The following is a 12,008-nucleotide window of genomic DNA, read 5'->3' on the forward strand; positions in this document are numbered from 1 at the left end:
TGTTTAATCCTCATTGATCTCTCAGATGGCCTAGTTTTTGAAGGACAAAGAGAAATAGTATCTGGTTTTCTGGGTATGATTTTTAAAACACAAAGACAAAAGGAAGTCATTTGGATGTATTTTAAAGAGAAGTGAATATGGCCTAGATTCCAAGCTAATGGATTCAAGGAACATTTGAAGGCTCTTAGCATCTACCACACTTTAAAGTTCCTTGAGGTTAAAGCATACACACACTATAAAGTAAGTATCTCTTTCAACTTTATTAAATATTTAAGTTGTCCTGTTAACACTGTTAAAATATGTGTACACATGTGTGTACGTGTGTGTGTGTGTGTGTGTATGTGTGTGTGACTAAAAATCTTATATACCATCAATAGAATTACCTAAGGAATAACAATAGTGTTTTTCTTTCCTATGACTCAATTCTTTCCAATTAATCTTAATTCACCCATATTTCCCTGATACATTTTTCTCCATTTTTACTTTAAAATGCATAAGTGGATAAAAAAAATGCTGTGGCCTTAATTTGTTCCATCCAGAATCTGAAATTTAGATGTAGCCTGTTTGTCGTATCTGCAGAAAGAATATAATGAAATCCCACATATTTGAATTTCAGAGCTGGAAAGGGCCTCAGCCGAAAACTTACCCCCCTGTGTTTTATAGGAAAACACTAAAACCAAGGAAGATTATGTCACCAGCCAGCCTGACTGTTGGCAAGTAGGGAACAGCAACCAGATCCTCACAGTTCTTGCACCCACTTTTAATAGATCACACACTCCCGCAAGTCACAGTCTTCAGTACTGCTCCTTGATACCTCACAAAGTGGAAATAGAGTTAACCAAGTCTGATGTAGGACTGAGAATCTCCAAAGGAGAAAGGAAAACCTGGGCTCCCCCAGGGAAAGCCAGAAACAAGGAATTCTCCAACACAAGTTTCTGTTAGGCTGTAAGGGTGTGAGGTGCCTAGACGCGACATTCACACAGGCAGTAGCTGTGAATCTTTGGCTGTGGTTTTAAAGTGATGACACTAATTTTAAGTTGCTGTGTGAACAAGCGATCTCCTGTTCGCACTGCATGATCATCTTGGAAATAACTCACAGACTGTTTTTATGCCCTTCCGAAGGCACTCTGGTCTTGCCCAGAGAAATCTGTATAAATTGAGTTTGGCGTTTGGAATGTGCACTTTGCCAGAACCCCATTTAGAGGCTTTTGACTTTGCTGTGAATGATAGAGAAACTGATTGTACACAAAACCCAGAGGAAACGACTCTGTTCACGGTGGTCACAGTACAGTGGGGCTGGAAAAGCTCCCCATCTCCTGTCCTCCAACCTCTCTCTGCTCTGAGCATTACGAACCAAGCCCTAGCAAGAATATTTTATTTGTCCAGCCAAGTGTCCTAGAAGGGAGGAGAAAGAAGGCAAAGCACTTGCCATGAGGGTGGGAGGAAGGAGCTTTCCAGATCTGCCTGGTGATTAGAGCTGGGCTGTTGATCTCTTTTCATGCTGTAGATGTGGCTGGCTGCAGTCACGCCTCCCGCTGCCAGCCGGGCTCGGGATCCTAATCAGTCACTATGAAAACTCATTAGCTCCACAGCAATGAGTGCTCCACTGCTGAAGCTTGGCGCTGTGCTCAGTACGATGGCAATGATCTCAAACTGGATGTCCCAAACTCTCCCATCCCTGGTAGGACTGAACACCACGAGGCTGTCGGCTCCAGATACCTTAGTAAGTCACTCTGTTGGGTTTGGCCATCTTGGAATGTTGAGAGTGTATTAAAATAGTGGGCGTTGTAAATTTCAAAGGCTGGGAGTCTGCTGCTCTCTTTATTGGTGGATTTCAAAGGTAAAATAGCTGTGTGATAACTTTACTCATGGATATTTATGAAGACTTTAAAGTAACACCTAGAAACGAGGGAGAGGGGACTGCTGGGGAATCAGCTATAAAGAGGAAGGCTGGTCTCATTAAATTCTTAAGAATTATATATTTTAACTAAATTGACTTGAGATCTGGAAGGATTCCTTAATATGCTTTGCTTCTAACTATTATATTTCGTGTAATATCTGAAACCTTTGTAACTTTTCCTACAGAATGAACTATAGAAGATATTCTTCCTAATCTGTTTTTCCCACAGCAGGCTCTTCTTTTGGAATGCAATGCCTATGGCAGTTTGTAATTAATTCTGTCAGAGAAGCCAACACCTTTTAAGCATAAATGAATTATAAAACGACCTCAGCAATTTAAAGCCTGCCAAAAAAGATATTTAAAACAACTAAGGAGTATGAACCACAGAAAACATACCTGATAAAAACTTCTTCTTGTATTGTTTAATAGTTTATACAGAATTTTCCTGGCATAAATCCATATTATGTAGTCTTTATCCATATAAAATTAATAAATCTTAACCTCACTATATTTTAGTAAAGACTTCTCAGGTATTTTGAAATTAGGTATGTTTATCCACAGTCTTAAGTACTTTAAGAAAAATATAAATTAATAGTTTTTCAAATGATAATGTAAAATTTCAAATAAAAGACATACTTAAAAATGTCCTGCTATCAAAGAAGACATTCAGAAAAATATATAATATTTGAAGTTTCTATCTTGTACATCGTTCTAGTGGAATATGTAAAGAAAAGAAGCCCTCCATTTTAATAGTTGTTTGCAGTTTCTAATAATAACTTATAAATCAATGTACAATTAACTGTGTAGTCTGACTAAATTAATTACATAATTTGCCATTTTCTCTCAGTATGGAGACACCAGTGAAACACATGGTAATCAGATATAACCTGCCTTCCCCATCTTACTTTTCTGGAGTCCCACATGGTACCTCGGTGCCCTCTAGGTGGAGAATCTCTCCATAATCTGCATAGTAAAGCTTTGCAGCAGAGTTGTCAAGATTTACAGTCATACAGACAGCATGATATGTAATTAATGCACATTTATACAAGAATTTTTTTAGTTATTTAATACTTACTGAGCCAACTGTTTACAAGGTCCAAGGTTTTTTATTTTTAAAGACACAGTTGTTTAATTAACACTCTTAGAAAGATAATTTTAACAAATAATGAATCATATATCAAGTTTGGCATATTAACTACAGGTGTATACTTTTTTGTATATATAGGCACTAACTTATAATGTTTTCTACTGTTATTAAATGAAGAGAACTAAATTTCTAAGAGTCATACTTTTCACTCTAAGGATTTTAAATATGTTTTTAAGTTCAAAGTGAATGATGACTGGTTGATAATTTGTCAATCAAAATATGAAGCATTGCTATAGACATGGACATATCCAAATACATCAATTCTCACTTTAGCTGTTCCTCCTTGGAAAACAAAAACAAACTTAGAAAAACCTAGAGAATTCTGAATGTCTCATATGGCTCATAATTACACACCAATAAATGGTATGCTGGTATTTTCTGAAGTGAAAAAAATATTAGATTACAAAAAATTATTTTATCTTATTTGATTCTTGAAAGAGAACTAGTGTCTTACCTAATTATTCAAGATGATTGTTCATGGCTTAGAATCTCCATGGTGAAGAACAAGCGAATCATTACATCTTCTGAGAAATATAAAATGTTGATGCTGGAAGGTTATATCAGACCTTTGAAACTGCCTGGTCTGGATGCGTTCACACTGTCATTAGCAATATCATGTATTTATTCACTTGTTTATTGATGTTGCAAATTAAGTCTTAGATAATATGTGAAGAATATTGTTTTCAATTAAAGCTGAAAAGGAAGTACAATGTGTGAAAGAGGTTCCAGGTCAAATAAGTGGCTAGAGGAAACATTTGCTGGGCTTCTACCATCTGCTTGCTTCCCACACAATCAAACCCTTGCCCCAGCAAAGATACTTCACACAAACCTAGAGCTCTGGGGTTTAATTTGTGTTCTGAGTGAGATAATCAATCATCCTCACTCTACAAGCGGGACAGCTGACTCCAAATATGCACGTGGCCAATGGGATTTCTATAGTAACCATCTAGAACCAAAACATAAGACCGCAGTTCTGCCTAGTGTGCCATGTCTACAGGCTCTCATTTGCCAGTCCTTAGCCTTCATGGCTTCAAGTGTCTATTGGCTTCACCCTGCCTTGCTCAGACTGTTTCTCATATTCCTGGACACCTATCTGTCCATCTCCTACACACCTATATCCTCACCTTTTAAAATATATTTCCTCATCTCCTTGACCTCACAGAGTTAGAAAAAAAGCAATGTAACACAACTTGATACCTATCGTTCTCTAAGTTCTTGCAGTAAAGAAGGAAAGAAACACCTAAGTGGCTTTATAGACATCGTGGAAGTAGTAAAGGAGGTTTTCTGACTAAGGGACTTTCCCCCCCAATTTCTTTCATATAATTCCATAAGGAAACACTGCTTCAGTTTCCACAGAGCTTTCTGTCCAGACAATTAATTAGAAGAAGGAGACACACTTCTTTGGTACAGTACGTACAGCTAAATGTAGTGGGTCAGCTGTCTTCATCAATTTTCCCCTCCTATGTTCTACATCTATGTTAATCAATATAAATGAGATTAACCTGCAACTATGTAGAAATTACACACATACACACACACACACATCTCAAATATGTTTCATGTTTGTATGTCATTGTACATCATTGTAACAGGAAGAAAAAACAAAATGCAGTTATGCAAATATTATCATAGTTTCTCTTAAAAAAAAAAAACATTTCAAATGACCTGAAAAAATAAAGCAAGAAAGTCAGGGTTTGAAATGCTAAGAGACAACTAAATCAGTTTAAGCAGGTGCCTATAAAATAGGAAGTGTGCCTTTGTTTTAAGAACTAAGGGGGGTTTCAAATTCACAGGATGCTGTCTACCAGGACCTAATTAAATACAACTCTTTAAGTCATGAAGGCCCTCTTACTTATCTTCAAATGTTGATATCACTCTTAGTTTTCTTGCTTGAGTTTTGTTCTTTTTCTTCTACACACTGGAGTGGGCCCATGGCCTTTGGAGAAGCTGGGGGAGTCTGCTTCAGGTCTCTGCAGGCTCAGGCCCCCTCTGGCACTTCTCTCTGATGAAGAGTCATTTCCCCTGGAGGCTGAGCTTCTGAAAAATCCCTCACGCTGTGGAAACATTACCAAGAATAACCCAGGAAAGAGCAATCAAAAAAAAAAAAAAAAAAAAAAGCAGAGAGTGTTCAGCAGATACTGTTCCCAAACAGCCAGTCCTACTGCTGTGGTAGGAAGAGGCCTTGAAGGGACCTGTGGGCACAAGCCATTTGTTTCGCTCCGTTTTCACACATCTATCTGGCTTCTCCTCATATGCAACTACTCTGATGCATAGTCAGTTTAAAGTTCTGTAATACTATGAAACACAGCCTTGGTAGTCCTCCAAGGATCTTACCCTAAAATAAGAAATGTGGCTTTATAGTTGGAGTGATGATGTCTAATTTTACCAGCTATTATTGATTTGGGTGTTTGGGGTTTGTTTGTTTTGCGGTGGTAAGGAAGGAGCCCAGCATTGTGTATATGCCTCCTTTCCATTATGCTACCTTTTGAAAAAAATTTTTTAATCTGACAGTTTTTCTCTCCCAAACCCTTAGGCCATGTCTGTTATGTGATAGGACAAATAAGAAAGTTAGTGAGAGTTGATTGAAGGCTCAGAATAGCAAATCTTCAGAATAACAGAAAATGTGATAATTGCCTTTTTATAGAAGCATAATCCCAAGGACGGGAGTGGATTTATTCTTGTTTGAGAGTCTGAACCAAGTAAGGACTCACAGGAAAATTTCCAGAGAGAATTTCAAGTGACAACCCTCAGTTTTCCACAGTGGGAGGGCTGCCCACGAAACACTGAGTCTCGTCAGTGAAGTCAAACAAAAGCACAAAAACATGTGCATGACATTTCACTGGATAGAAAGACGTGATGAAATAAAACTTCTATGGCCAACTCCCAACTCATTGGGATTTTCAAGCAATATGGACAGAGATGGCCACCTTAAAGTTGATGATGCTTTTGCTGTTTCTGTTGTGGTTGTTTTTTTTCTCTTTAAAGCCTGAAGGATTCCTTGAATGAAGAATATTTACTTATTTCAGTCCCAAAGATTCTTGTAAGTAATAGCAAGAAAGCTGCTATGGAGTGACATCTTTATTAACACATCCTCCACAGCATAGCTTCTACCATGATCTCTCAACCTCTCTCTAATTCCTGTCCTCACATTTTCCCTTTCTTTTCAACCAAAGCCGTTAATATGCTCCACTCCACTTCACTCTCTGGAAGAAGACCCATCCATCCTTAGATTAAACCACTCTTAAATCTAGGTTTTTAATGAAGGGGATTTTCTAATTATATCTCCTATGTCAGACCCCATTTTTTGTACTTTGATCCGTCATTTCTTTCTTCATTGCTCTTTATTTTGGGGAAATATCTACAAATTGAACATGAAAAGCAAAATTTAATAATGCTCAACCTGCTGACTTGCTTCTATTCAAAGGTGTGGGATCCTTTCCTTGGCCTTCTATGCTGTCTGGGCCCTGGGAAATGACTGCAGTCTGTTCAGTGGGAGCAGTGCATTTGCTGCACCTTTACCTTGCTGTTTCTCTGGGGTCACACTGATCACATGTTTCCACACAAGATAATGTCCCCTGCCTGCTGAGAATCAGCTGCTGGGGGGCTTGTTTCCTCTACAGTCCTGATTAGGACTATCAGTAAAAGGATATAGATGATCTATCTGTAGTGAATGAACATAGAGAACACTGGGTTGAAAGTTATAGAAAACGTACATGTTCGTGCTAAATGGTGTCTTGAAGAAAATTGCTTTAAGTTCGTTACATTGTGGCTTCCTTGTAAGTAACATTAAAAAAAAAAAAAAACATCATCTGTTTCTAAGGGCAATTGGTTCCAAAGAAATGAATCCAATTACAAGAGAAAGGATGCTATAAGGAAACCCTACTGAAATGTAATGTATTTTGATCTTCTTTTTCTGCTTCTGAGGATACATCTTTCCTGTCACAAATCTCTGTGGTTCAGAAAAATTCCCAGGTGGTATCTTTATGTTTGTAAAGCATAGATCTGCAATTAAATTATAATCAAAGAACTCGGACCAGATACAATTGTTAAATGATGGGTTTAATTCTCTTATTTAGTGCACCCTTAAATATTTCATGAGTATTGTAATAATAAAAACTGCTAAATAGTTCATTTAGTTCCTCTAATTAACACAAAGAGTTCAAAAAGAACTGCATCAGTAATGGCTGCTGTGTATGGATGCTTTAGACCATTCATAATCAACTGTATTCACTTCCCGGTTTCAACTACTTTGCTTCACCATAATACAAATAGATGCTGTATTGGGGTGATGGCATCATGTATTAAGGGAGACTGAAATGATTGATAGTTCAATATGGAGTTTAAGCTTCATGTCTTGTGATCAGAATGCACAAGTTCAAACCTCAATCCTACTGATTATTCTCTGTGTGAATGTGGGAAAGTTCCTTTGTGTTGCAAGAATGGTCAGAATGGTATCACCTAGACCTAAAAAATTTCAAGGCATTAAGGGACAATAAGTTACACAATCCTCCCCACAACCCCTAGAGATCCACATATGCTTGATATTCCTGGTATGTGAGTTTTACTGACATTTGAATAATTGTTATTGTAGGTCAGAATTGGAGCAGGTCTTCTGTCCTGGGTATCCAAAAATATCTAAATATGTCCTTCCACCTGAGATCACAGTTGGTTTTATTTTGGTTGTCTTTTCAATGCTAGTTGGGAACCCTAAAAGAGAATGCTAGAAATACTTACAAAGCTTCTCTATTTGTCATTGTCCCCAATACAGGGTTTTGTATCAAAATCTACAGAACTGCTAGGCACTTTGGTTTTCTTAACACAAAGGTGAGATTTTATACTTTAGATCATTCAAAGTAACTGCAGTCCAGAAGGACACGACTCTTCAATAATTCTTAGAAGGTCTAAGGCATGGCTGGAGTCATTACCATTATTAAGAAGGAGGTTCCAGGGAACACTAAATGGACATCAAATCCTGCTCACCTTTCCCACTTGTGTCAGCAACAGAGAGCGACCACCACATGGCCCTGTGTGACAAGCTTCACAGTAGCGCCAAACCACTAAGCAAGGGCACGTCAGTATAAACGCTGACAGCCTTAATAATCAGTGTTTGCACTGCTGTTAAAATATTTTAATATGCTAATTGGGTGGCCTTGCTCCTTTGTCCAAAAGCTAAATTTATTCTAGAGCCAAGCTTTAATTTTATGGCACAGTTGAGACAGGTGTTCAATGTTACAAGAAGCCCGAAGGGCCCATGTCCAGAGAAATTAACCCCAAGCCATTGCTCAGCCTAAGCCTTCAATTAAATCATAGAAACTACTCTGCTAAGTCATTCCTATTTTCATCCTGTGGATAATCTCTGAATTTTCCCCTTATAACTAAAACAGATAACCTACTTCTAGTTAATATCTTATTTAATTTTAGTAACACACGATTCTAAGAACATCTTTTTCTCTGTAACTGAATATGCAGGAACAAGAGCTAGAAAAGATTAGTGGTATATAGAAAGAGGGGTTACATTAAGAATTCAATCCACTCAGGAATAAAAAATAGCATAGGAATTATCTTTAAAAAATCAGTTAGCTGTGAAGAGATTAAAATATTGGTCTGGTGACATATTCTTTTTATTAAAAAGCAAAGACAAGGTTTGTGATATCTTTATGAGATTCTTGAGTTTAGAGTTTATAACTCTTCCAGCATATATTCACAACACACCCTGTGTGTTGTTTTTTTGTATGAGATGACAGAGTCCTATGGCAAGAATTGTAGGACATAAGAATCGAAATCTACACCCCATGCTGTGAAAAGAATAACAGTAGTAGAACTTCCTACTCCTTTGTTGATTCTTTTTATGGTTGTATCAGTAAGTCAGTGGAGGTGAGCTGCCCAGTGGAATTCACCAAGGCATCATTCCTCAGTTAAGGAAATCGTCAAAGAAAAGCTTAATTAGATAAGAAACATTAATGCTCTGAGCAAGTGAGACAATGAGTAGCTAGAAGGTACACCAAGCCATTCTCAAAACTTCTCTTATACAACAGAAAGAAATTAAGGTAGAAAAATGAAGCATCCAAGTTTGTTAACAGAGACACCTCCAGTTTATAGAGTTTCAAGTCTAGTCATGGAAAGACTCTTCCACCAGCGTAGAATAAAGATATCATCTGTGTATATTACTTGAAAATCTACTGAGATTTGTCTTGAAAAAGAAGACAATATTGAGGCAAACTAAGGATGACATGTTTTGCACTTGATAGAATACTTATAAAAAGAAAGTTAGGAAATTTTCACATTCCTATATAGAATAAGCTAGTTGTTATATGAATAGCAATACTGTCAGATTCAGTTCAATGTCTGATGAATACATCAGACATAGAGAAACCAAACTTCTCGGAGTGAAGGCCACTGTTGGATAGTGCAGGAGGTAAAACTGTCAATGTAAATAGAAAGAAGATTTTAACAGTGCTGGGATGCTACCTTAAAGCTAGGAGTACAATGATTAAGAGTGTTAGATGCTCATTTTTTTAGAAGACCATTTTCGGCTTAATTTCAGAATATCAGACATGCATAATGATAAGGAAAGGTACATACTGTTAATTACATTCCTCTTGTGAAGGAAAAACTAGCATGTCTAATGTAGAAAGACCAGTAAGATGTGAGGAAGTGACTAGTAGAAGAGTCTAAACATGGAGTTCAAATCTGAAAGTGCACAAAGCACGAGAAGTGATGTGAGATCCACAGACAGTAAATAGTGGAGAATCTGAGACCACAAAACTCCTTTGTAACGTTTGTGAAGCAGGTAAAACAGAATGAAGCTGCAACCAATGGAAATTTGATTTTTTTCTCTTCTAATTTCAAAGAATCAAAAGGTGTGGAAGTAGCTGAGTAGATTAACTGAATGCTGTACAGTCATGATAACCTGAATTTGATCTTCAGTACTAACATAGAAAGCAACTAGTGAAGAGCCTGAGATTAACAGATCCCTGTGGATTGCTGGCCAGCCAGCTTTGAGACATTCCATACCAGTGAGAAAACCTATCTCAAACACAAGGTATAAATATCCTGAGGACACAAGAAGTTGTCAGAATTGCACACGTGTATACATACACACTCACAAAACAACAACAAAATAAAACCCCACAGACAAACGTACTTTGAAAAACCTAATAAAAGCTTTCCTTATGGTACTACAAATCTATCTTCTCATTACCCTATAGTGAAAGTCCGTTTTGTGTTTGCTGTTGCTTCTCCCCAGACTCAGATTAGCCCCAAAGAAGGGTGGCAAGTGTACAGCTCAGCGCAGGACCCCGACGGGCGATGCATTTGTACAGTGGTGGCTCCAGAACAAAACCTGTGTTCCCGGGATGCCAAAAGCAGGCAGCTCCGGCAGCTGTTGGAAAAGGTATGTGCCTTGTGTTCCCGGTGCATATTTTTTATTGAAATCTATCATTCTTTAGAAAGGAACTCTGGTGAATATCACGTAGTTGCTCTGGTCTTAGCTCTCTTTTAACATGAGCCTTTCCTATTCTTTCAAAAGGGTATCTCAAGTTTCTGGCTATATTATTCCATTTCTATGGCTTTTTTTGCCTTTTGTAATTATTCTTTCTTAAGACAGACTCTCTACCATACATCTTAATACCCAGCCAATTTCTCTCTTACAGGGTTCAGGAAGCACGGAGTGTTCTTCGGATGCTAACAATTCAGTCTTAGCTCTAAGGATCACACAAAGCTCTTTGAGCTCATACATTAGACTCTTACTAACCATCTTGCTAGGAAGTTAAAATAATGACATGAAATATGCAAGCTATTGGGACAGATAATGAATAATTCTGAGTGTTTATCATCATTTTCTAAATCATTCCTTTGAACATTAAGCTCTTCAGTTCCATTCAATGGCATTCTTTCCATAATTTACTTAAGCTGGATCCATAACAATCAAATGCAGAATGCCCTTGATTTGTTCTCTTTTACAGATGAGAGTCAGCTCAAGAAAGGTTGTTTATGTGTATTTAGGAGGGGGAAAGCCAATGAGTGCTTCTTTCAATGGTCGCCATTCAGACTCGCACTGTGCAGGGTTCTGAATACAGTAGGACAGCTGGGGTGGTCAGAGCGATGCAAGGATGACAACATGTTTGAATTTTAAGTATCATGCGAAGAAAGAGATGAATTAGAAAGTGTGTGCTGTAGAGGACACCACGCTCTCCACTTGACTCTGTGTCGTATCATTTTTGTGATTACGTACTCCAGACACTAGATGGGAAGTTTCCCACCTGAAATTGAGATATCCAGGAGAAGGAAAGAACCTAGAGTGCTAAAATAAACAAATGTTCCTTATCTTAAGGCAAGCTACCACTTTCTCCTCAGTGTCATAAGCTTTCCTCTATGCGCATCATTTAGGAATCCTTCAATAAACAAGTCTGTTTCTCTTCTCCCTCTCCTTGGCGCCATCATCTTCCTCTCTCTCTCTCCTCAAGCCTCCTCGGATATGGTAAGAGTCCATTCTCCCTGCCCCCAGCTAGAGCAGGTGCCATTTTCATTAAAATCTCGGACTGTTAGAAATTATTATAGGCATATTTTGATTACTTTTGTGATACTGATTTCTAGTCTTCTCTTTTTAAGAAAAATTAAAATATATTTTTTAGTTACCAGGGAAATTAATTTTGGTAGAAAAGGGTTTAACCTTTCTTTTTTTTTTTTAAGATTTATTTATTTATTATATATACAGTGTTCTTCCTGCACGCATCCCTGCAGGCCAGAAGAGGGCACCAGATCTCATTACAGACGGGTGTGAGCCACCATGTGGTTGCTGGGAATTGAACTCAGGACCGTTGGAAGAAAAAAGAACTTGGAAGAGCAGCCAGTGCTCTTAACCTCTGAGCCATCTCTCCAGCCCAAGAGTTTAACCTTTTAAACACACTTTTCTCTTCTATAAAATTGTATTTCTACTCAGATTACCGACAGTCTGAACCA

General features: G+C 37.8%; 1 protein-coding gene across 3 annotated transcripts in view; it reads left to right on the plus strand.

The window, feature by feature from the left end:
- The first annotated feature begins 1,594 nt into the window (after window positions 1-1,594).
- Olfm3 (olfactomedin 3) overlaps window positions 1,595-12,008 on the plus strand; it is a 44,085-nt gene continuing 33,671 nt past the window's right edge. Inside the window, exons 1-3 of one of the 3 annotated variants that reach the window (XM_059264983.1) lie at window positions 1,595-1,708; window positions 7,764-7,796; window positions 10,300-10,440. In XM_059264983.1, coding sequence (XP_059120966.1) covers window positions 1,595-1,708; window positions 7,764-7,796; window positions 10,300-10,440 — 288 coding nt within the window. Of the gene's footprint in view, window positions 1,766-7,763; window positions 7,797-10,293; window positions 10,441-12,008 lie in introns of all 3 variants that reach the window. The other 2 variants (XM_059264982.1, XM_059264984.1) reach the window with 2 other exon arrangements.

Source organism: Peromyscus eremicus, chromosome 6 (assembly GCF_949786415.1).
Source record: "Peromyscus eremicus chromosome 6, PerEre_H2_v1, whole genome shotgun sequence".
In the NCBI taxonomy this organism is placed as follows: domain Eukaryota; kingdom Metazoa; phylum Chordata; class Mammalia; order Rodentia; family Cricetidae; genus Peromyscus; species Peromyscus eremicus.